General features: G+C 39.8%; 2 protein-coding genes across 3 annotated transcripts in view; both read left to right on the top strand.

Annotated features, from left to right (window-relative positions):
- Window positions 1-3,803, top strand: part of MAMDC2 (MAM domain containing 2) — a 61,271-nt gene extending 57,468 nt beyond the window's left edge. Inside the window, exons 12-14 of the mRNA XM_062018058.1 lie at window positions 1,526-1,782; window positions 2,621-2,705; window positions 3,023-3,803. Coding sequence (XP_061874042.1) covers window positions 1,526-1,782; window positions 2,621-2,705; window positions 3,023-3,084 — 404 coding nt within the window. The 3' untranslated portion in view covers window positions 3,085-3,803. The remainder of the gene's footprint in view (window positions 1-1,525; window positions 1,783-2,620; window positions 2,706-3,022) is intronic.
- Window positions 3,804-8,222: 4,419 nt separating this feature from the next.
- The window catches only part of SMC5 (structural maintenance of chromosomes 5), a 56,815-nt gene continuing 40,606 nt past the window's right edge, over window positions 8,223-24,431 (top strand). The window contains exons 1-7 of one of the 2 annotated variants that reach the window (XM_062017805.1): window positions 8,223-8,374; window positions 9,738-9,879; window positions 11,204-11,256; window positions 13,467-13,629; window positions 14,812-14,946; window positions 16,018-16,158; window positions 22,558-22,719. In XM_062017805.1, coding sequence (XP_061873789.1) covers window positions 8,238-8,374; window positions 9,738-9,879; window positions 11,204-11,256; window positions 13,467-13,629; window positions 14,812-14,946; window positions 16,018-16,158; window positions 22,558-22,719 — 933 coding nt within the window. In that variant the 5' untranslated portion in view covers window positions 8,223-8,237. Of the gene's footprint in view, window positions 8,485-9,737; window positions 9,880-11,203; window positions 11,257-13,466; window positions 13,630-14,811; window positions 14,947-16,017; window positions 16,159-22,557; window positions 22,720-24,431 lie in introns of both variants that reach the window. The other variant, XM_062017806.1, reaches the window with a different exon arrangement.

Here is a 24,431-nt window from a genome sequence, read left to right as displayed (position 1 = left end):
TTTCCAAGGACAATAATCCTCTCCAACACTTGAGAGTTTCTTGTTCAAAAAAAGGACTGTTCTGTTAGCAAAATTTTCTTGATTTCTAAGGCAGAAACTGATTTCAGACCTATTTTTAAATTATGTAGATCACTAAGTGTTCTGAGAGCTGTGGCTGATAGCTTGACTTTAGAACTGGTGAACCAAGAGAATCTGTAAAGCCTGGCCCATGACAACAATGTTCTTATTTCACTGTGCTGAGAAATCTGTGGATTTGAATTCACAAAACCAAGAGCTGATCTAATCTTTTATAATATGATCAAGTTTATAATATGATCAAGTCCTTAGACCTAAAGGCAAGTTATTATACTGTAGTATGAGCTGTAGGTTTTAATTTTTATTTCAACTTTTAAGCATAGTTAACACTAAAATCCTTGCAATGCATTGCACTAGGTTTGGTAAAAACAGCCTTGGGAATTGTCTGACATGATATACGAAATTACCTTGTCTTTACAGATAACCTTCCTTTTCACTCTTTTTTTCTACTGCTACTCACCATCAATCTACAATTCCAGATAGAGGGAATGTCTTCAGCAGGAGTTTGTAGATTGCAGGACTATGAGTATCAAGAGAGCCATCCACGAGCTGCTCTTGCCACTCTCAGCTTTTCTCCTGCCTCACTGATCCTTAAGAATCCCCTCTCCCCCTGAGGGTAATCTCACCACGGAGGTTTGTGGTGGCAGAAGGGTGGATCATTTTCTGCAATACCACAAAAAGAGAGCAGTGAGACTGCATGAAGAGCTTCTGCAAAAATTCACTGCCTGCTGATGGAGTGGTACATCTCAAGACACAGAACAGCTGCCATATGCAGCAGATGGGACACAGAAGTGCTCCTCAGTCTTCTGAAACACCTCAATTTACACCAATTGGAAATAATCAAATGATGGGTTGTGGGGAGAGAGTGGGTTTAACTTGCTTGCCAGCAATTAATGACTGATTTTTCCACAGATCAGAGTTTATGACAATCTCTCATTCATTCATGGATTCTAGAGAGTCTAGTTTTCCTCATTTGTGTCTTCACATCTTGATCACAGAAAGAAAAATATTATTGCTGTCATATGTGATTTAAAAGAGGTATTTCAATTCATTTGCTATGTTAATAGTGTCGGCTTCAACTGCTGCCTAAATTGTACACTCCGATGTACAAGCAGTTGTCTCTGAATTCCAGTTAATCAACCACAGTGTGCATTCCTTGTTTAAGGATGGCTGATTTTTTTTTTTCACTTTATATTCTCTTGTGTTACTATGTATTTCATGAGATAGAAACAAGATTTTAAGTGTTCTTGTATTGCCATTCATAAATACTACCAACCATTTCTATAATTTCAGAAATATTACAGTTCACAAATACAACAGTCTACAGCATAAAAATCTTTGTCAAAATAGTTTCTATTATAGTTTTTTATATAATGAACATTTAAGCAAGATGACCATGCTGAAAGAATGTATTCTGCTTTGCTAATATTTGCTTGTATATCTTTTTAAGGATACTACATGTATATAGAGGCATCCAACATGGTCTATGGACAGAGAGCATACCTAGTTTCAAGATCACTAAGAGGAACCTCTGGAAAACAGTGCTTGACATTTTTCTATCACATGTATGGAGCTGGGACTGGATTATTAAGTGTTTATCTAAAAAAAGGTGATGATGAAGAGATTCCTTTGTGGAGGAGGACAGGGGAACAAAGCATCTCGTGGCTAAGGGGAGTGATAGAATATGAAAGTGATAGAAACTACCAGGTAAGAAAAAACAAATAAGAAGCAATCAAAACGAAATATTGAACCAAACTACTCACTGTTTACTTAGATGGCTTGTGCAAATTGTTTTCTTGGAGCTATCTAAAGCTTTGTCTAGATTTGATATAACTGCTAAGCTATGATCAAATGGCTGCTTCTCACAGAAGGGTCTTTCTGAGGTACCATCAAAGGCAAGGGATAGTGCAAAACCACAGCTCAACCTTTGATTTCAAGAGTGTCATCATTTCAATATTGTCAGAGACAAAGTCAGCTTCAGTTTCTCTGTCAAACAAGACACTGAATTGATTGAAATGGCACTAGGCTCTAAACTCCACTAATCACTAACCCAAGATGGTGTGTGGTTTTTTTTAAGCACCTTGTCTTAAAAGTCTGAAAATTATTTAGAAAAAAAACCCCAGAAAACCAGAAAAGACCCAACATTTATTACAAGGCAAGTTTAGCTTCAGCAGTAAGGGAATAACATAATATTGCAATGCTTTTGTTCCCCTTCAAGTGTTGCTTGCACACAGGCAAAACATAGTGACACATTTGAGTTGAAAAGCAAGACAGAAATGCCACATCACTAGTGCAAATTTATCAGTGGTCTGTAACAAAGAGCTATTTCGTAATAAATTGCGAGACCAAATTTTCTTCCTTTGGCATAGCACACACCCAAATTCTCTGATCAGGGTAACAAGTCCACTGATGACAAACAAGAAGTTTCTTTCCAGGAAGGAGGTTTTCAAGACACACTAGATCCTTGAATAGACTACATGGATATTACATTATTTTAGTTCTTCCTCCTGTGTGATTAATGAAAATCTGGGTCATACCTTTACAGATTATTTTTGAGGCGATCCGTGGTGTGTCAATGAGAAGTGACACTGCTATCGATGATATTCTGTTCCAGGCAGGACCCTGTTTAGGTAAGTTTAAACATACTTTGTACATTTAGCAAGTCACAGGGCTTTTCATAATGAGATAGGTGACACCTCTTCCCTTGAATCCCCACTGAATGGATCTGAATTGACTATTGTGCTGCTGGGTTAGTGCATAATTTTTTTTTCTAATAAGATGCAAGATCGTCGTTAGAACCTGGACTGGTAAGATGTTGTAACGCTTTTTAAAAACTGTGTGGCAGTCCCATTTGAATATGGCATGGTAACTACATTATCTCTTACGCATTCTTATGCATCATAACAATACAAATAATTACAATCTCTCACCCTTCTTTGTATTCTAGAAGTGGAAGAAATTCAATTCTCATCAGGCTATCCTGACAGCTTAAATGAAATTGAGTACTAAATACAGTCTGCTGAAAGGAATGAAGTGCATAGAAGATCTGTATGTGAGAAACTGCACAAAATGTGTATTTTAAAATATGTTTCAAGTAAATACTGGACTGGTTTGAATGTGCACCGGTGTATAGGAACACCTCAGAGCACTCATGTTTTGTGCCTTCACAATGAAATTAATGTCTCAGGGCTTCTCAGACTGTTTTCTAAAATATTTTTTCTCTTTTGCATGAGGTTATCACGTAAAGGCTTCCCATTTTGCACAGATCATGCACTTCAATGTCTTTTCTTGTTTGTTTTAAACTTTTCTGGTATGGGAGTAAAAAGGGGAAAGTAAAGGTGCACAATTAAAACCCAATATTGTGTTACCTTAAATCTGCATTCAGTGAATGTTTAGTGATGGGTACAGAATGGATTTTGTTAAGGAAATTATAAATATTTTAAAATAATAAAGAAAATAGTATTAGCTACTAGTAATAGCTTACAGGTTACGTGCAATTATTCATGATGACAAATCTCTCTGGGAAACTCTTAACATTCTGCTGGCAATTTTTATGGTTTTGTACTCCTTTACTGTAACAAATGTGTTTGTCATCCTTGCCAATAACAAACTCAATTTTAGTGTTCCAGTATAATTAAGTGTAAGCTGCTGACATTTTGAACTACATGATATTAAGCCCTTTGAAGCCATATGTTTTCTGGGGTATTTTTAATAAATCAGTTTATACACTCACAGATAATGTACTTAAACTGTGTTTGTATGCAATGTTTTGCTTTGAAATTATTATAACTTCCTAATAAAATGTAACTTTGAAAAACATCTTACTGATCTGCTCTAGACTTCGTAGTTGTCAGTGTTAATGAGAAACAACTGAACCCAATACCCTGAATTCAATATATTGAATGCAAAGAGAAGAAAATGTGTGGGTCACATCACCTAAGATAACCAACAGAAAGCAATCTGATCTGCTGAAGGAGCAGATATAGAGCCACAGAAATTATTCTTACAGCCAGCACATTCAGGCTGTTGCTGCAATATGTGAGCCCTGAAAAGTGAGAATAGCTTTTTGTCATTTCTGAACCAAGTATCTAAAGACCAGCAGCACCTGGGACAAGCTAGCCCCTTGTATCTTTAGTAGGTTTTCATTTTGGTGACACAAACAGTTGAAGATATTGCTCCATTAAATACATTCATGCTTATTTGATCACATAGAGTGAAGCAGTTGATTGTTTCCCAGAGACTGAGGAAGAGCCAAAAGGAATTGACAAGTTAGCTGCCCATCCCTCTCCCTACAGTCCCCACTGGCAGCTGCTTGTGAATGAATGTATCACTCTTGCTATTATTCCGAAAATGAATGCAGCCATAAGCAACGGAGTATTTCCTAAGAGTCAATCCAGTTTTGCAGTTGTTTTGTAAAGTATATCCTTTGGTATCAACATTCACATCAAATTATCTAAGCAGAAAACAAGTGAAAATGAAGTGGTCAGGATCATCAGGCTTGGTGGTTGTCCATACTTTTGATGGTACTTTTCTGTAATTGAAATGCAGCACAAACTATAACTATTGGATTCTTGTCTCGTACAATTTATGCAACTCTGCTTCACTCCACCAGAGTAACTGGATTTAGGCCAATATGAGCAAGAACATAAACAAACTGCTCCTCTTAGTTCTCCGCCAAGGGTTCTCTAGGGACCTCACTGGTAGGATGATTTTGTCAGTATCAGTGAAGGTGAATTTATCATCCATAGGGTAGGAAACACTGTCCTTGTTCTAAGCCTAAGTTCTTCCTTCAGCAGGGAACAAAAGCACCTTTCCACACATTTCTGCAACAAGAAGAAGAGGCTTTAAATTACTTTAGTGGCTGCTGAATGTCAGTTTATAGATTAGGAAATTCACAGACTAGTGAAAAAACGGTTGCAAACACCCAAAAATTAGTGAAAGTGCATTAAGATTTCTCTGTTAGAAAACTTGTTTCATGGTGAGATAAAAACCACATTTGATCAGCTCTGTCCGAATAGGAAACTGCTTGTGCAACTAATTTCTGCCCTGGATCTATTTTTGTTTACCGTTTATTCCTTTGTTACTGCTGCAGTAGCTGTATAGAGTTGTCTGTAGGGCAAAGAGCAGCTCTGAGACTTGCTACACTAGGCCTATTTACTGTCTGAAAGTTTCTTCTGCTGAAGAACCTACAAGTAATTTCTTTGACCTCAGTTGTGGCACGGTCCATAAAATGGAACTGAAGAAATAAACCTTCAAAAGCAGCTATAATACCCCAAACACTAACAGGTTTCTACGTGATTGTTCTAAATATAGCCTTGTGCTGGAATGGAGCTGGGCTTCTCTCAAGAAAAGAGGAAAAGCCCTTTTATTGCCTTCCTGTTTAATACTTTTTATTATTTAAATATTTTGCATTAATTGACATTTCATGATTAGCCTTAATAATTTCCAAAAGGAAGTCCAAACTCAGATCTCAGTTTCACCAGTGGAAAAACAGAATAACAACATACAATATCATTGTTATTCTCACTTTGCAGTAATGTAAATAAAACTCTCTTCTGGACAGTCATTGTGTCACACCAAAATAAACCTAACATAAATCCAACTTGACAGTCATGAAGCTTCCCTATAACAGCTCAAGCTGAGCATTAAGAAACGAAAACATTTTATCTACTTGGAACTGAAGACAGCTCATAAATGTGACTGGCCACACTCAAGAAACCCACTCCTCTGAAAGGACTACTGTGCAAGGTGAGAGGATGAAAAGCAGACACCACACTTCAGAGTCAGAAATTTCTACCTCTTACATTTGAAAAAACAAGACATCCGTGTTGTCATACATCAAGCAAAACACTAGCTGTCAGATGTCTAATTAATTTTAAAATCTCATTTGGAAAAAATATTTCCATTTGTGATATAAGTTTTATTGTGTATGTATAAATGAATAAACTTCATTCCTAAGTATTCCTTTACATTGCTTCCAACTATGCATATGATTTTTCTGAACATAGGCGTGTTGGTCTCTTTCTTAAGTCAACTGCATATCTTGCTATGTTCCTTTGCTATGTACTGTGTTACATCTTGCGGCTCCTATGTTCTGTATTTTACAACATCCCTCTATATTTTTAAAAGCTCCTCTTGGTCCAAGTGCTGCCTACTGTACTGCCTTTACCATCTCCTTTTTTCTAGCTCTTACCAGCATTGATACTTACTAGATCCTAGAAAATGCTCCTTGATGAGTTCTGGGGGGGAAAAAAAAAAAAAAAAAATCTCTTCAGCAATCTCTAGCAGCAATACATTGAAATGGTTCCTTCTCTTTTGGCTTTAAGTCACTGTTACTTTAACATGTCCAACTCTGCCCTTTTGGTCTGCAAGCTTAAGACATAACTGATTTAGGAAGATAAGATTTTTAATGATTAAGAAAAACAAAACCAATATTCTAATTAATAGACACACCAGTGTTACTAATTTACAGTGATAAAATTTTGCACTTTATTACACAGCTATTATAAAGCTGTTGTAACAAGTCTTTCCAACTTTCAGCTTCATTATCCTAGAGTGCATTTCTATGTTTTCTTTTAACACTTGTGCGCCAAATCTGCTGGACATGGACCCATAATGTCCTGATGGGCTTGAACATACATGCAGGTCAGCTTCTTTACTATCTGTGGGCAACTGTGCCCATAGTGGTGGAGTAGAAGCCCCTTTCGTTCATTAATAAATCTTAATCTTTCTTCCTCCATTTCTTCCGTCTCTGGAGCAACCCTTTCACTGTCCTTGTACCACCATTTATCTACCTAAATTCTCAAAAGCCAACCTGCCTTAAGTTACTTTTTTGTAATTAGTCCCAATTCTGCCACCTCCATACCCAAAGGTTTTGTCTTGGTGTTCACAGGGTGTCAGCTGCAGGCAGCCTTGCAAGCCTTTGCATGTGAATTTATCTGGTTCATGCTGGAAAAAACACCATTTTCCCTGCAAACATTCTATGACAAATAGTTACACACTGATTCCTTTACCTAGTTACACTCAAGCACGCACAGTTTCTTTTCTGTGCCCTTCAGCAGCCCTACTCAGCCTTGTGCTTCCTCATAGCAGCTTTGGCTAGTTATGAGGCTATGTGCTGCAGCAGGAACTCTTGGTCTGAGAGGAAAAAAAAAAAAAGCAGCATGTGAAAAGGTAAGGCATCTGCAGGAGTCTCAGGGACACTGGTGATCTCCCTGATGGGGCCAAGGTGCCAAAGTCTCTCACGGACATTCCTCTAGCATGGTTTCTAAAGAAGCTGTGTCCTTCTCACGGAGTTCCTGAAGTAAGATATGTAAAAAGTGTTTTTCCGGATGTTTCGCTACAAATTGCTACAAAGTTAAACACGCCGAGACGCGCGCTGGAATGCGAAGGGTTGGCTCGCCCGGAGCCCACGCCCGTCTTCACGAAGGCAGGCGGGTGCCCACAGCGCCCGCCTCTGCAGCGCCGGCGGCCCAACCGCTCGCCTGTGCTGCCACCTCGCGGGAAATCCGCCGCCAGACCAGGCCGCCACAGCCGAGAAGGCCGGAGCCTGCAGCCCGGGGTCTACCCGGACTCTCCCACGCCGCTCTGGGAGAGGCCCCCGAGGAGGACACTGAATGCGGGCCACGGTACCGGACACTCGTTTCCTGAAGGGCGCGTTGTCGGAGGGCGGCCTCCGGGGGCGCGGGCGCCAGCACCGTGCCTCTGCGCAGAGCCCGAGCCTTCACACCCCAACCCACCTCGCCGCCCGGCAGCCGCCATCCTCCCGCTGCAGCACCCGCCGCGAGGCGCGTCCCGCCAGGCGGGCAGGCATTCCTCTCGCGCGCTGCGGCGGGGCGGGCACCGCACAGGCCCCGCCTCACGCCCGGTACGCCGGCCACGGCCTGCCGCCGGCTCGTTCTAAATGGAAAACGATACAACCAACCAACCTCTCCCTTCCTCCCCTTTTCGTTCCTTCCTTCCCAAGTCCCCTTCACCGCCCCTTTCTCCTCCAGGCAACGGGTACCTGTAAGCCAATGAAAAGCTCCAGCACAGGGCTAGTCCCGCCCCGTAAGCCAATGAGCGAGCTCCTCACTAGCCCGCCGTTTCTCGCCTGCCAATGGGAGCGAGGCGCGGAGTGCGCCCTCGCCGTCCGTTGTTAAGGGTGGGCTGAGACGGGGAAGATGGCGGAGGTGGTGCCAGGGAAACGGAGTCTAGTCACTCGTCAGGATGGCGCTGGTGACAGCCAGCGGAGGAGCGCTGAGGCGGGGTCCTGCTTCGTCGAGGGCTCCATCGTCAAGATCTCCATGGAGAACTTTCTGTGAGTGAGCAGCGAGCACTTTCTCTTCCCTCGTGGCCGTGCCCGAGCGGCCGCCATTGACCGCAGGGCCCCCGCGAACCCTGGCGTGCTGACTCCCTGCCCTCTCAAAGGTCGGTGGCTGGTTTCGGCAGTCTCTGCACCTCCTGCGCCCCGTCCAGTTTTGAAGCGGATGCGGGTCTAGGGAATTGGAGCATGCGCCGGCGAGTCACTCTCTTGTAGGGTCTTTTTTCTCCCGGTCAGGCAGTGGAGGTGGGGAGAGTGCACGAGATATTAATGGGGAAGCTGTTCATGCGGAAGTGGGGACAGGCCTTGGGAACCGTTAGCATAACTGTCTGTGATGTTCTCTTTTGCGTGTGCCTTCTCCAGATTCTGTGTGATAGGAATACCGTATCCGGAGCTCTTCCAGTTACTAGTACAAGTTTTCAGGCCATTTTCTTATGACTGGTGTGCTGATAAGTCCGTGTCAGTTTAATACAGTTCTCAGCAGCATAGTTAATGGGTCGCTCTGCAAGTGTCCAGTGAAGCTTCAAATGTAGCAGCTTAAGCTTCACCAGTAATACCTTCTCTTCCAGATATGTTATTGCTTTATCATCAACTGCCTTATGTTTTTTCTTTGGTGTGTTTTAACTCCTCTCTGTGTGTTTGATACAGTGTGTGAACAGACCATCGAGTGGTGGAGTTCATAATAAGTTTGGGATGTTACTAATCATACCATCATTAATGGCTTGTATTTGCATGCTAGGGCTTGGTTTCTTCCTGTAGGTGCTATTGCAATAGGCATGCTGGATGCATATGATGAATGATACAGCATTTTGGGTTTTTTAAGTTACTGATTACAGGCTAATATTTTAGGTTCTTGTAACTCAAGACAGCTACTGCACAATGTGCCAATACAGAGTTCCACAGACTTCTTGCAGAGCTTAAGACCTAAGTACAGTGGTTAGACCAATGAAATCTCTGTTACTGTGGTGGAGGAGACAACTGGAATAAAATGTAATGGACTTGACTGAGTTCACTCAATTTTCTTACTGTCGTTTTTTTAAAAATAAATGTGAAATAATACAATGTCCTATTAAAGTCGATAGAAATTGTCACTGTGCAGCATTAATTCATTCCGTATAATAACTTTTTTCAAGAAAGTTTTCCTAAGTACTCTGGCTAGTAGGAGTGTGTCCCACAGTGTTTTATTGTAGTGTTAGTTTTAACTCTTAAGATTTTTTTATAAAAAAGTATGTGAGCATTATTTCTAGGTTTCATAAATTATCTGTCATATTTAATTAAGTCATAAAGTCATTTTAGGCTGATAATTTTTTTTAAGGTGACATAGTGTTTATGTTGTTCAAAAGATTATTGTGCTTTCCAGAACATATGACACCTGTGAAGTACGTCCAGGACCCAATCTGAACATGATTATAGGTGCTAATGGAACAGGAAAGTCAAGCATTGTTTGTGCCATTTGCCTGGGGCTAGCTGGAAAACCTTCCTTCATAGGACGAGCTGATAAGGTAGCTATTAACTTTTGTAATTTTCATCTTTAATCAAAGCTTCATTAAGAGTCCTGTCCAGTGGAGGAAGAGGAGGAAGGAGACAACCTTCCTTAATTTGCTTTATTTTTATAAAGAGTAAGGTCTCCAGGTTGTAGGACAACCTCATCCAGAGACAAAGGCTTTTACCAAAGAAGTTTTGTCTCACTTCAGTACTTGTTGAATTGGCTGAATTATGACATGGAAAAATCTGAGTTGTTCTGGAATCTGAGTGTACTAGAGGTTATATTTTAAGATGTGTAAGGCCTCTACAGTGGAGCAGGAAGATACCACCTAAAGTATAAATAACATTTGATCAGAAATAACAACTAAAGGAGGGAGAAAAAAAAAATTAAAGAAGTCTAATTTACTGTCCAAATGTACAGAACCTGTAGAAATAGCATATCCTTCATATGTCTGTGAATTTCATAGAATCATAGAATGGTAGGGGTTGGAAGGGACCTTTAGAGATCATCTAGTACAACCTCCCTGCCAAAGCAGGTTCACCTAGATCAGGTCACAAAGGAACGTGTCCAGGTGGGTCTTGAAGATCTCCAAGGAAGGAGACTCTACAACCTCTCTGGGCAACCTGTGCCAGGGTTCCCTCATCCTCAGAGTAAAATAGTTTTTTCTTATGTTTCAATGGAACTTTTTTGTGTTCAGCTTCATCCCATAATTTGCCTAAAATTTACTGAAATTTAAGTGTACCTAGAATTTATCTAAAAACATGGAGGCACTGATTTTTTCTTTAAATGGAAGCTGGATCGCTTTGGGTTGTTCTGCTGGTAATCTTTTGCTTTGAAGAGATCATGCATTGACATAATAGCAAGATATTTGCATGGTCAGGTTTTTGAGTTTTGCTTTCACTTTCTTGGATATTCTGTTTGCATGGAGTATGTTTCAGTAGATCTTTGGAGCACTGAATCTCGGTATCTAAATGATTGTACATATTCATTGATTGCAGTTCAGTCCTGAGCAAATATCTTTCATTTGTATTGCTTTTGTTCCCAGACTTCTTCCTCTTTGTGGATCTGCTGATTATAATTTATTCAACTTTGGAGGCTGAAATTGATCAGAAATTGTTAACCTGTGGAGGAAGTTCCACATAGTTGATGTGGAAGATATTAGTGTTTTCCTTTATTTTTAGTTACTACGCAGCCAAAATAAATTTTAATTTTTAACTGAAAGTTTTCGATAAAGTATCCCATTACAGCAATTTTACTATACAAATACTTATTTTCGTAAAAGATTACACTTTATTATACAGTTACTTTCGCAGTAATAACTTCTATAATTCATTTTGTAGGTTGGTCTCTTTGTAAAGCAGGGATGCTTGAAAGGTGTAATAGAAATTGAACTGTAAGTAGTAAAATTATATGTCCTCATGCATTTGAATTAGATTTTTTTTCCCCATACAGTTGTTTACAAAGTTGTGAAAACAAAAAATCTGATGTACAGAGGTCTGTCTTTAAGCTGGCGATTTACTATTGTTTTCTTTTTTTTTTAACCAGACTTCAGAATTTTAATGTTAAATAATCACCACAAAGGAAATAATCATTGATGGCTGGCTGTGATTTTGCTTTCTGAAATGTTTTGTCTTGTCTTGATGTACTAAGAATATATAAAGAATTATATGATATATTTAGGTTTAGATGGTCCAAATACATCATGACACAGTAGTTCGAAATTATTTTTAAAGAAAAAGATGTCTAAATTTTAAACTCAAGTTGTCTGCCTTCACTTTCTTACACTGTCACTTCTGGTATGAGGGGTTCTCCGTGTTCTTAATAAAAATACCACATACTGAAATCACAGAATGGTAGGAGTTAGAAGGGACCTTTAGAGATCATCTAGTCCACCCCCCCTGCCAAAGCAGGTCCACCTAAATCAAGTCACACAGGAGAAGGAGACTCCACACCCTCCCTGGGCAGCCTGTGCCAGGGCTCCCTCACAGTAAAATAGTTCTTCCTTATGTTTAAGTGGAACTTGTTGTGTTCCAGCTTTTTTTCATTATGCCTTGTCCTGTCGCTGGAGACAACAGAAAAAAGTACTGCCCTATCCTCTTGGCATACACCTTTTAAATACTTGTAAGTATTAAGGAGATCCCCCCTAAGTCTTCTCCACGCTAAACAGCCCCAGATCCCACAGACTTTCCTCATGAGAAAGATGTTCCAGTGCCCTGATCATATTGATGGCCCTGCGCTGGAATCTCTCCAGTTTTTCCTGTCCCTCTTGAGCTGAGGAGCCCAGAGCTGGACACAGGACTCCAGATGAGGCCTCACCAGGGCAGAACCTTCCTCGACCTGCTGGCCACACTGTTCTTGATGCATCCCAGAATGCCATTGATCTTGGCCACGAGGGCACATTGCTGGCTCATGTTTAATTTATTATCAGCCAGGTCTCTCTCAGCAGAGCTGCTCTCCAGCAGGTCCTTCCCAACCTTATTCAACCTCATGAGGTTCCTCTCTGCCTGACTCTGAAGCCAGTCAAGGTCTCTCTGAAACAGAGAGAGATGTGACTAAATCTGGCTAACGTAATCTTTGTTTGGAAAAGAGCAACTCAAATCATTTGGACTGTAAAATTCCATTAGTAATTGTACAGGGCAATATTACCTGTAAGTTTTGGAGTTTTTTTGACAGTTGAAGCGGCTATCCTAACAGATTTCATAAATGAGTGCTTTTTTTTGTGGAGATCTTAACATGAAGCTGCAATAGCACAGATGGTTTTTGTAAGCCTTAAACTGATGTATTTGCCTGAGCTAAATAGAACCTAGAGCTAATGAGCTGATTCAGAGCCTGAGTTTGTGTTGCAAGTGGCCACAGTGATCAGATTATATGAAAAAGAAAAGTGTATTAAGGAGTAAAGATACTTTGGAAGAGGTCTTTTTAAAAATCCAGCCCACTGACTGAAGAGGCACTAGACAATTCTAAATCAAATTGATGACCAAAATTTCAAGGGTTTGTGACGATCTCATCTTAAACAAGGCTAAATTTATTAAGATAAATGTTGAGCTAGAGAATTAGGTGGTAAACTGATGCAACCGATGCATCTTTGCTGTTTTCTAAAATAAGAAAATGAAAACCAATCAGTATTTTTTATACTGAATGATACTATTTTTAATCCCAAATGGCATGTTTATATGCAACTGTTTTATGTAGTTCTGTACACTTAATTTTTTTACTTTAAAGGTGTAGCATTAGTGTACACCTCCTGCATACCAATTTTAAAACTTAATAAATGTCATATAAAAAATACACTTTTATATAAACTGTTCACATCTGTAACTACTTCTAAATTCTTAATACATTCAGAATTAATATGTAATTTTTTATGTAAATGCCTTACTCTGAGTTAAGATTTCCAGATATTCTCAGTGTTTTCCAAATGAGACTAATTTATCACTGAAATACTGAACATTTTCTGAAACATAAAATATGAATCTGCTGCTACTGTCCAGTTAATTTATATTAAATATATAGATACCAGAAAGTAGTACAACTGTGACATACTTTGACACTTGGCATCTTTGTGTATTCTCAAAAGTGTTAACATTTCTTTTTATTAATCAGGTTTAAGATACCTGACAATATCACTATCACACGTGAGATTCATGTGGTGAACAACACATCAGCATGGTTTATCAACAGAAAGCCAACAACCCTGAAGACAGTAGAAGAACAAATTTCAGCCTTAAACATCCAAGTGGACAATTTGTGCCAGTTTCTTCCTCAGGTATGAATGAATTTTGAAAGACCTTGGGTGCAGACAGAGGGCTGTGTTTTGAGGTTTTGTAGCTTTCTAGCTTTTGTAGCACTTAAGTGATTTAGTGGGACAGTACAAAGAATGAAAAGGATGAAGTAGCCACACTGATATGAAGGTGAAAGAAAGGAACTCGGTGACCTTTAAGGCTCACTAATTGCATGAGTTTGTACCATCAGTGATACTGAAAGGAAAGCTGCTGATGTTCCCCATGTTCATATTTGAGTAGCAGCACTAACAGTAGTATCTTATCTGTGTTCATGTAGGGTTCTTCTTAAACAACAAATCTATAGGGAAATTTTTGTAAGGTCTTGAGATCTAGTACTCTCTGAGTTCCTTCCTAAAACCTTCCCAGTTCATGTGGATCATCAGGGATAGTAGTAAAAGGAAACCTTATCAGAGCCTGGCCAACAGTGGGTTTGTTTGGTTCAAGAAGTGGGGTTTTTTTCATTTACATATTCATAGTATTTGTTTTGAGTAGAATTTCTTGCCTACTCTGCCAACGTAACTTTGGTCTTTTTAAACAGGTTTTTTTCTTTAACACATAAATGTCAGTTTAATCAATATCGCTGTATTGAAAGTGATGGTTTATTTGCTTTCTGCTGCTGTAGCAATGGAAACCACACATTTCGCTTCAGTCTTCATTTTGGGCTGTTCGCTGCCTTGGACAGCAGCAATGCTTCCATTGATACCTTTGGCTGCCAGCCTTAATGTTATACATTTCTTGAACTTTAAGTTAATTATAGCATTTATACTGAGAAGATGTTGCCACAGCACCTTGAGAACCGATGAATGTGGAAGAATACAGTAGAATAAAACCTTTAGTTGTCTGTACTAAACTGTATTGTTCAGAACAATGGTTGTCCACAGCAACCTTCAAAAGCTGCCAAACAACCCAGAGCAGCTCATGTTTAAAATTAAGTCATTCCAGAACATTTCCAAGAAAGCTATGTATGCAATCTTACAAATGTTTAGGAGGGTTTAGTTGCTACTCTGAGATGGTCAACCTACGCTTAGCTATGCCCTAGCTATTTGGCATAGAAATGTATGTCTGTTGATGAGAAGATGCAGTATTTAAATGGGAGTATTATTGTATTGCACTGTTCTAACTAATATGTATTTTTGTAATTGTTTGGGGGGGGATTTTTTTTATAGGACAAAGTTGGAGAATTTGCAAAGCTGACTAAGACTGAATTGCTTGAAGCCACAGAAAAATCCATTGGTCCTCCAGAAATGTACCAATTTCACTGTGAACTGAAAAACTTCAGAGAAAAGGAAAGAGAACTGGAGGTAAACACACACATTATAGAGGCAGAAAGCAAGTGACTTTAGGGAAAGTAGCATTATAACAATTAACAAGAGATCTTACAGAATTAGAAGGTGGTATTTATTTGCAAGGTCTGTGGTAAGTTGATTTTACAAAACTATGCTTATCTTCTCTCACCGTTCATTCACTCTGACATGCACACGCTGGTAAGCACAAAGTCACGTTGTTTGGACACAGGACAAGAGAACCCTGTTGTCAAGTTCTCTTCCATCACTTCTATGGGATTCTTGACTGGCAGGAACTTTTCTGGACAGATCTTTTTTGTCTCTTAGAAGTCATCAGCTGTTACCTGGTGGTCCTTTGCTTTAATCTTGCCTCAGCTTCCATAAATTATGGACAACATTGTTGCCTGGTACCATTTTTTCCTGACAAAGAAGAAAAGGGAGAGTGTATGCAGTAAGCTGCAGTCTTGTTTTTCTGGTTTTAGGATCTTTCCCTGGTAGTTACTTGTACTGTAATCTTACCAGAATGCAGACTTAGCAACCTTTGCAGAAATGTGTTCCTTGCTGTTACTGCTGTGAATGGTGTCTTGAGAAGAGTGTTCCAATGTCATTATCCATGCAGGCCATTCTTTTAATCCTTTGTTTCACTGTTTCTTTTTGTGCTTTTGTGTGCAAGTGCATTTCAAATCGTATGTGCTACATTCACATAGCAACCTTAATGTTTCTATTACAAGTCTCTACAAGATCTTTCACAAGCATTTTTGGTACTTGTGTTTATCAAAACTAGTTATGGTGGTTCAGAAACACCTAGAAAAATGGAGGCTTGAGCTGTAACTCAAGGAAGTAACTTTCTGAGAAAAAAAATCTTCAGAACAAGATTTCTTTGTTTCCACAGAAAGTACATGATAAACATCCTTGAAGAAGCTGGACAACTGTTCCTAGTTGTATTGTTCTCTTGTAATTACTGCTATACTAAAACATCCTTTCTAGTGTTAGGTTTGTGCTTTAATGTACAGATGATGTATAGACTATTTCTGAAAAGTGTTTTCACAAAGTAGATACCATAAAACATGAAAATGTGTTTTTTTACAGAACTTGTGCAGAGACAAAACTAATTCTTTGGAGAAAATGAAACAGAGGGTTGAACGATACAAACAAGATGTTGAGAGATATCATGAGCGTAAGCACCATCTAGACTTAATTGAGATGCTTGAGAGGAAAAGACCTTGGGTGGTAAGTTTTTATTTTCTTTTCAGTGTGTTTCTTACCTAACCCTTTTATCCTAGTACTGCAACATTAGAAATATGCCAAAAGTTTCTTTTAAAAAAATCTGACTGGAGTAACTTGAACATCACTACAGTTGCTTGGTACAAACTTTGATCAGAGGTTTGTTTGCTTAGTAGCTGGACTGAAGAAGTTGCTTAAGAAGTAACTTCAGTAGTTAACTGCGCACTTAGGAAGGTCACCAACATGGGCCAAGAGTGCTGCTCCTTTTACTCCATGCAGACACAGATGGCTCAATTAAGAGTTCAGTCAGTTCCAGCTGTGGCTTCTTTTTGTGGAGGCTGCAGAAAACTTTTATAAGATATTTTGCAGGTAACAAAGCCTCCCGTGGGTATACAAAGAACTTTTTGTCTCTTGTATCTTGAATAGCAACTGGATTCAGGGCAGATACCTTCACTGCCTTCAAACTTCTGTGCTAACAGCACAAAGGAATATAGGGAGCAGCAACTGAAATAGATTATAGTGGTAGGTGCTAGGGAAATGGACTGTATGCTCTGTGCTGTTAGCACTGGACTCCACTACACATGCATTAATCTGGTTTAGTTAACAAGACAGTTATTTTATTGGGAAATATGTAGCTTTTCACAGAATCACAGAATGGTGGAGGTTGGAAGGGACCCAACCCCCCTCCTACAGCAGGTTCACCGTGAACAGGTTGCACAGGAACATGTGCAGGTGGGTTTTGAAAGTTACAAGAGGAGACTCCACACCCTGCCTGGGCTTCCTGTGCCAGGACTCCTTTGCCCTTGCAGTAAGGAAGTTTTCGCTTGTGTTTAAGTGGAACAGGTGTTACAGATTACGTCCCTTACCCATAGTCTTGTCACTTGAGGCAACAGAAAAAAGTGCTGCCCCATCCCCTTGACATACACTTTTTAAATACTTGCAAGTGTTAATAAGATCCTCCCTAGGTCTCCTCTGGGGTGAAAGCCCCGGATCCTGCAGCCTTTATTCATGAGAAAGATGCTCGAGTCCCCTGATCATCTTGGTGGCTGTGTGCTGGAATTTCTCCAGAAGTTCTCTGTCCCTCTTGAGCTGGGGAACCCAGAACTGGACACAGGACTCCAAATGAAGCCTCACCAGGGCAGACTAGAGGGGGACAAGAACCTCCCTTGGCCACATTCTTCTTGATGCATCCCAGAATAACATTGGCCTTCTTGGCCACGAGGGAACATTACTGGCTCATGCTTAGTTTATTATCGACTAGCACTCCTAGATCTCTCTCTGCAGAGCTGCTCTCCAGCAGGTCAACCCCCAGCGTGTATTGGTGCATGGGGTTGTTCCTGCAAAGATGCAGGTATCTGCACTTGTCCTTGTTGAACCTCATGAAGTTCCTCTCTGCCCAACTCTCAAGCCGGTCAAGATCCGGCTGAATGGCCGCACAGCCTTCTGGGGAATCAGCCAGTACTCCCAGTTTGGTGTCATCAGGGAACTTGCTGAGGGTACACTCTGTCCCCTCATCCAGGTGGTTGATGAAGATGTTGAACAAGACTGGCCCCAGAACCAGTCCCAGTGGAACTCCACTGGCCACAGCCCTCCAGCTTGATTCTATGTCATTGATCACCACCGTCTGCGCTCTGTCATTCAGCCAGGTCTCGATCCACCTCACTGTCCACTCATCCAGCCCACACTACCTGAGCTTTCCTATGAGGATTTAATAGGAGACTGTGTCACAAGCCTTGCTAAAGTCAAGACTGGTGACACGCACTGCTGTCTCCTCATATACACAGCCAGTTATGCACTCATAGAAGGCTCTCAGGTTGGTCAAGCAGGATTTCCCCTTGGTAAGTCCATGTTGACTCCCCCTGATAACCATCTGTCTTTCTCTTCACATGCTTAGAGATGATATTCAGGATGAGCTGTTCTATCACTTTTCCAGGGATGGAGATGAGGGTGACTGGCCTGTATTTTCCTGGGTCCTCTTTCTCACCCTTTTTGAAGACTGGAATGACATTGGCCTTCTAATCATCAGTCACCTCGCCTGTGCTCCGTGGTTGTTCAAAAATCACGGAGAGCAATACACTCCCTTAGCATCCCATCAGGACCCATGGATCTGTGGGTGTCCAGTTTGCCTAACAGGTCTGTAACCCCATTTATATCCACCAAGGGAAGATACTCAATTCTCCAGACTATCTCACTATCCTCCAAGGTCTGTGCTTCCCAATAACTGGCCTTGCCTGTAAAGATTGAAGCAAAGAAGGTGTTCAGTAGCTCTGACTTCTCTGCATCTTTGTTGCCAGGGCACCCTCCTTATTCAACAGCAGGATCACGTTCTCCCTAATCTTCCTTTTGCTACTGATGTACTTTAAGAAGCCCTCCTTGCTTTCCTTTACTTCCCTTGCCAATTTTCATTCCAAAAGGGCTTTAACCTCTGTAGTTTCTTGCCTACATGCTCTGGCAACATTCCTCTTCCCAAGCAACCATACCACTTTTCCACCTTCCATAGACTTCTTTCTTCTTGAGTCACTTCAGTATCTCCTTGTTCATCCATTCAGGTCTCTTGCCTCCTTTTCCTGATTTTCTACTTGCGGGGACACACTAATCTTGGGCTTAAAAGAAGTGGTGCTTGAAGGTCAAACAGCTTTCTTGAGCACTCCTGCCATCTGGAATCCTATCCCATGAGATCTCTCCAAGCAGGTCTTTGAAGAGGCCAAAGTCAGCTCACCTGAAGTCCAGCCTGGCTTGGATCCATGCAGGATCTTGAACACCACCATCTCATGGTCACTGCAGCCGAGGTTGCTTCCAACCTTCACATCCCTGACCAGACATTTATTTGTTAGCACAAGGTCCAGCAGCACAACCCTTGTTGGTTCCTCAACCACATGTGACAGGAAGTTGTATTCAGCATTCTGGAGGAACCTCCTGGGCTGTGTGTGCTTGACTGAGTGGCCTTGCCATCAAATATCAATGTGACCATGAGGCATCTCTCAGTTATTTGTAGAAGGCCTCATCTACTTCCTTTTCCTGATCAGATGGCGTTTAGTAAACTTCCACAACAGTATCACCTACGCTACCCTGCCTTTTGATTCTCACCTATAATACTTATCCTTCCCCTCATCCACACTCAGCCTGAGCTCAGTGCACTCTAATTGCTCTCTCATAGGGAGCAACTGTCTTTTGCCTGTCTTTCCTAAACAATGTCTAGCCATTCATGGCTGATGTGAGCTGTCCCACTGTGTCTGCATAACAGCAATGAAATCATGGCCTTGCACCACACTCACTTTTCCTGCTCCTCCTGTTTATTCCCCAGGCTACATGTGTTGGCGTACAGGCAACACAGGGGCTTACTTGAGCACAGAAGTTTCCCTAGATGGGTGCAAGAGAATCCTGCTCAGGATCCACTTTTGTACGGTGTTGCACAGTTAGTGTAGACTGATACTGATTGTTCTCTATGGTAAGACATTTGCCGGTACAGAACTCTGAAGGCTGGTTGGAAACTGACAGGGGAAAACTAAGTTAAAAATCTTATCTGCTGTCAGTTAAATTGCTTTGCAGAAGTCTGAGAAAATTACTGTTAGTTTTGCAAGTCTTACACAAATTTACACACCATACTCTTTCATTACTGACTTGTAGACAGTTTGTGTTGCTAAGTATATTAAATACTGTGCAGTCAATTGTGATAAATGTAATTGGACACTGAATCCCTAGAAACAAGTGTTCTTTAACACTCAAGTGAAGTTATGATTTGTAGTACAGAATCAGTTATACGTACCAGATGTTTTACCAGAAGTCACTTGCCTGTAGATAATCTACTATTGAAATCAAATCATACATAATTTACTAGGTAGAAGATATTTGACCTACAGACTCCAATGCAATTTCACAATCCATTGTAATCTTAAGTGTACAAGATTGTTGGTGTTTTGTGATTTGTAAAATTGTTCTAATACATCTCTTTAGTACTCTTATATTGCAAAATATCAAGCTTTCTCTAAAGTAAGAAATACGTTCTTGTACAAGAGCATGTTTCTTTGTCATCTGACCTAGATGATTACATAAGAATAAATGGTTTTGATATCTTAAAATTGAATTCACCAAAGTTGAGAGTAGCACAGGAGTTTATTCTTCCTTCTGTGAATCTTCCCCCTCCCTCATCCTCCTTGAAAGGTAAGTTTCTACTTGTAGACTTAACACTGTTTAGAATTGCTTCTGTAACAAAATAGGAAAACTAGATGAGCCACTGAATCAGCCAGGAAGCAGATTTATAAATACTGTAGCATGTTACAAAATGGAGAAGACTGGGATCCTGAAAACAGGCCAGCTGAGGTATGGCACTGGATTATCTCTTGATCATGGTAGAAGAGAGGATGTCTAGCACTGAACTTGTTTTACTATTTCACCACAGTAGAACTGATTTTTTATTCTGAAGACTACACTGCTATTCACCTGAGGAACACTTTTCGAGTCAGCTGTTTTTTCTAGTCAGTGCTAGCTGCTTTCTAATAGGCTCTTAGTCATCTGCTTCAAATTCCATAAAATGTTGTTAAAGATTTGGACTCAAAGATTTAAGGGACATTTTATGTTTGTGAGTGTACCTTAATGGGACTTCTGTCAAATAATTGTGCCATTTACAATCAGTGATGATATTCAAGGAGCTACAGGGTTTTTTTTGACATAGGCAGTGCTTCTTTTGCATGGTCTTAAAGAAAAGAGGTTTCTTATCCCTCCAAGTTTAAGCTTAAGGTAGTATGATATACCATAGGGTATATTGTTTGGAGGTAGTATAGCAGCAGGAGGTGCTGTTCCTCCTGCTGTACATGTCCTGAAAACACATTATTCTGAAAATGTGTTATGACCAAGCTGTGTCGATTCTTCTTTTCCTCCTCTTCCATTCACAATGGAGAAAAGCTCTTTTATACAGTTTAGACACAAATGTCTTTTGGGAAGTGTGCAATCCTTTGGAAGTTCTGCAGATCTTTAGCTAAGTGCATTGTTGCAAGTAGCAAGGTTATTTGCTTAAAGTTAACAAAATACAGAGGTCTAGTGGGAGTCAGGTTTTCTTAAAGTGTTAAAGGGGTTTGTTGTATAAAAAGCATGTGACAATTTCTTGAGAAACTTGCTCTGTACTTTGTATGTGAAGAAATGAGGTGTAATTTTATGTGTGTACATTTGCTTTAACTTCAAAATATGATTCCTTACTTAGAGCAGAGCTAAATTTTAAGCTTATTCTATCAGCTAAGTGGAAATATAATTGCTTTACCTCTAAGTTTGTAATTGTGGCTACTCATTGTACTCCACATAATAGAATTACAGCATCTTTCTTCAAATACTTTCTGGCTTTATGAAAAAGATACTACGAAGAAACGAATTTAATAGCCCACATGGATTTATTTGTGATTAATTATTTGTGTTTACAGGCTGGGTAATTAAACAAATAACGAGGAAAAAGTGGTAGTAGGTGAAGCAAAGTTAGCTGTCGCAGATGATTTTTTTTTTTAAGGCTTCAGAGCTTGGAATAATCCAGGCATGTACTCTAAACTGAGAACTTTCTTTATTGTCTGACAAATCTAACAGCTTTCCTTTCCCCTGCACCCCTGCATACGTGTATCTGCACCTCCTCCCTTTGGTCCTTTGATTATATTTTTTTTTTCATGAACCTTTTAATGGGATTTGTTTGTTTTGAGACAGGGAGTTACTGCCTTTTTTCCCCCCCTAAGATTATAACATACAAAAAAACCAATGGTAGTGATGCCTTCAGCCTAAACTGAGTTCCCACCTTCTTGAAGTGGAGGTTCTTGGTCACTACACTGCTTGCCTTCTGCTTCTCCGGAGTGCATCTCCAGTTAAACTCCGTAGATAATGACTTCTCTGGTACTTGTGGTGTATGGTGGAGATTTGTTTTCCAAAGTTCTGTTCTTCTCTGTCTCTTTCCTTGGTTTACTTCAGGGTTATATCTGTTACTGGCTCTGATGATCTGTCCAGCTCCTTCCTTTTCTTTCTCCTGAAGTTTTCTGTGGTTTTTTACTCGTTAGCTTGAGGACTTCTGCCTAAGTAGTGCTCAAACTATGGACAGAAAGGGCTAAAGAATTACTTTTTCCACACCAATCCCAGATGGACTTAGAGGCAAGGTAATTGCAGAAGAAATGACCGCTTTGTCTGCTACTTAAAGTGCTTATTATTTAAGAATCATTAAATGTCTGTGCTTGTTCAGTGGGGGCTGAATGACCCCTTCATCTTCTAGTCATAGTTACTAGTACCAGGAGGGTTACTTAAGTCATTGCTCTGATACTGGCTTCCAAATGATATTTTTCTCCTAAAACTCATGTACAGTTATATAAAATGTTAGAGCAGTGTAAAATACTGGAATGGAAGACAAAAGTTTTTAATTATTTTACTTTTAACTCCTCCAAGGAATATGAAAACATTCGTCAGCAGCATGAGGAAGTTAAACAAAGTAGAGATCAGGCCAAGGAAAAACTGAAGAATCTGAAAGAAATGCAGTCCCCAGTGACAAAGAAAATCCAAGAAAGTGAAGAACATTTTGAGAGTCTGGAAAGGAAAATCAGAGATAAGGTAGATATTTTAAGTTCTCAGTTAAAATAAGTAATGTTTCGTATGTTCTGTGTTCAGCTTTGAGAAGTGTAAAGTGGTATCTTCTTCCTTTATAGTGTGCCACAGTGTTATGCTTCAGAAATTTTTCTGAAGTACTCATGCCTTTGATTCTTGCTGCCTTCTCTATGTCTTTGTTCCATTAAAAGCAGTGAAACTCAAGGAATACTTTTCTTAGTAAGCCTTCAGGAGCAACTCTGAAGTCCACTCTCTTGGCATTTGTAAGAGCATGCAAATTTTACCGTTCTTTTCAGACAACCTTTCAAAATCTTGAGGGATAAAATCTTACAGTTTCTGTAAGTTAGACACATTGAATTATTTGCCTATTTCATCTATAGTTTGGATTTGTGGATGTTTTGTTTATCTTGTTAAAATGTAGCCAGTTTGGATGGTTAATTTAAGATAAATTACAACTTTTCTGGCCTAAAAGTCTTTCTCTAGTATTTAACATAATTCCGTAAGTAGGGTATAATTTTTTTTATTAGACGGGAATTCTCCATCAGTTAGGAATACTTTTATGCATAAGGGAATTTAATGGTAAACCTACCTATGCCTTACAGCTTAGAGGTTTTTTAATAGCTGCTCTCTCTGGAGATATGGAAAATTACTACTTCTGCATGACAAATAGGAAAGTACTATAATTTTCTGCAGGATTTTAACTATCATGTACTATTCAGGCTACAGAAGTCATTGTATGTATAGGCTGCACAAATTTTTAATAAAAGTTAAATGATAATATCAGAATGTTTGCTTCAGTGAGTTCTATGTGAAGGTAACTGATCACATCAAAGGACTTGTAGAGCCACGTGTGACACCTATAGAGGACTGCTGTCATAAAGTCTTGTAGAATCGGGGTCTGAAATTTCAGTGACAGTGCACTGTGAAACCACTGTCCATGTGGTTTCTTTAAAAAAAAGAGACACACACCCTCCCCCCAGAAAATGATAAGAAACCACACAGAAACCAAAAACAAAAAGACCAGACAAGCAAAACCCACAGACTGTTGTTCACACCACTTATGGTTTAGTTGTGATGTAAACCTTACCAGACAATACGACTTAGCAAAGCAAATCATTACAGTTATTAAGAAAGCCCTTTGCAAAATATGTCTTTTAAATTTTGTGCACAACAGTAATGAAAGAGTTTACTATGCTGTGAGTCAAAATATCTAAATGTTTTTAAGTGTTCTGGTTTTATTGAAGTGGGCTTTTTAAGGGTATGGACGTGTTGGTTGGTTTGTTTTGTCGGGTTTTGTTCTTTAAGAGTGAGTGTACTTCCTTACACTCACTGTTAAAGGTTAACCTCACTTCCTTACACTTACTTATTAAAAGGATGTTAACAGCTGGAAGCTCGAAATTAATTTTGATAAAGTAGTACGGGCCCTTATGCTTGTGAAGTGTTAAGTTTTGTTTTCATGACTCGGTATCACACTACTGAGTTTTATTTTGATCTTTCGTTTTAGTTGCTGTTGTACTAACACATTTTCTCCAACAGGAAAGAATTCAAATGAACTATTGCTTCCACAATTCTTAGAATTATTGACCTATATTCATATAAAAGCTATTCCCTGTTGATATGAGTTACACTCTGTATAAGAAACATAGGACAAAAAGTGAGTGTTTTAGTTTTAACTTGCAGGGAGCGTGCTTATCATGGGCTGTTTGCTACAGAACTGG

Source organism: Colius striatus, chromosome Z (genome assembly GCF_028858725.1).
Source record: "Colius striatus isolate bColStr4 chromosome Z, bColStr4.1.hap1, whole genome shotgun sequence".
Lineage (NCBI taxonomy): Eukaryota > Metazoa > Chordata > Aves > Coliiformes > Coliidae > Colius > Colius striatus.
Note: the sequence above shows the minus strand (reverse complement) of the source record. Positions and strands in the feature narration are given on the sequence as shown.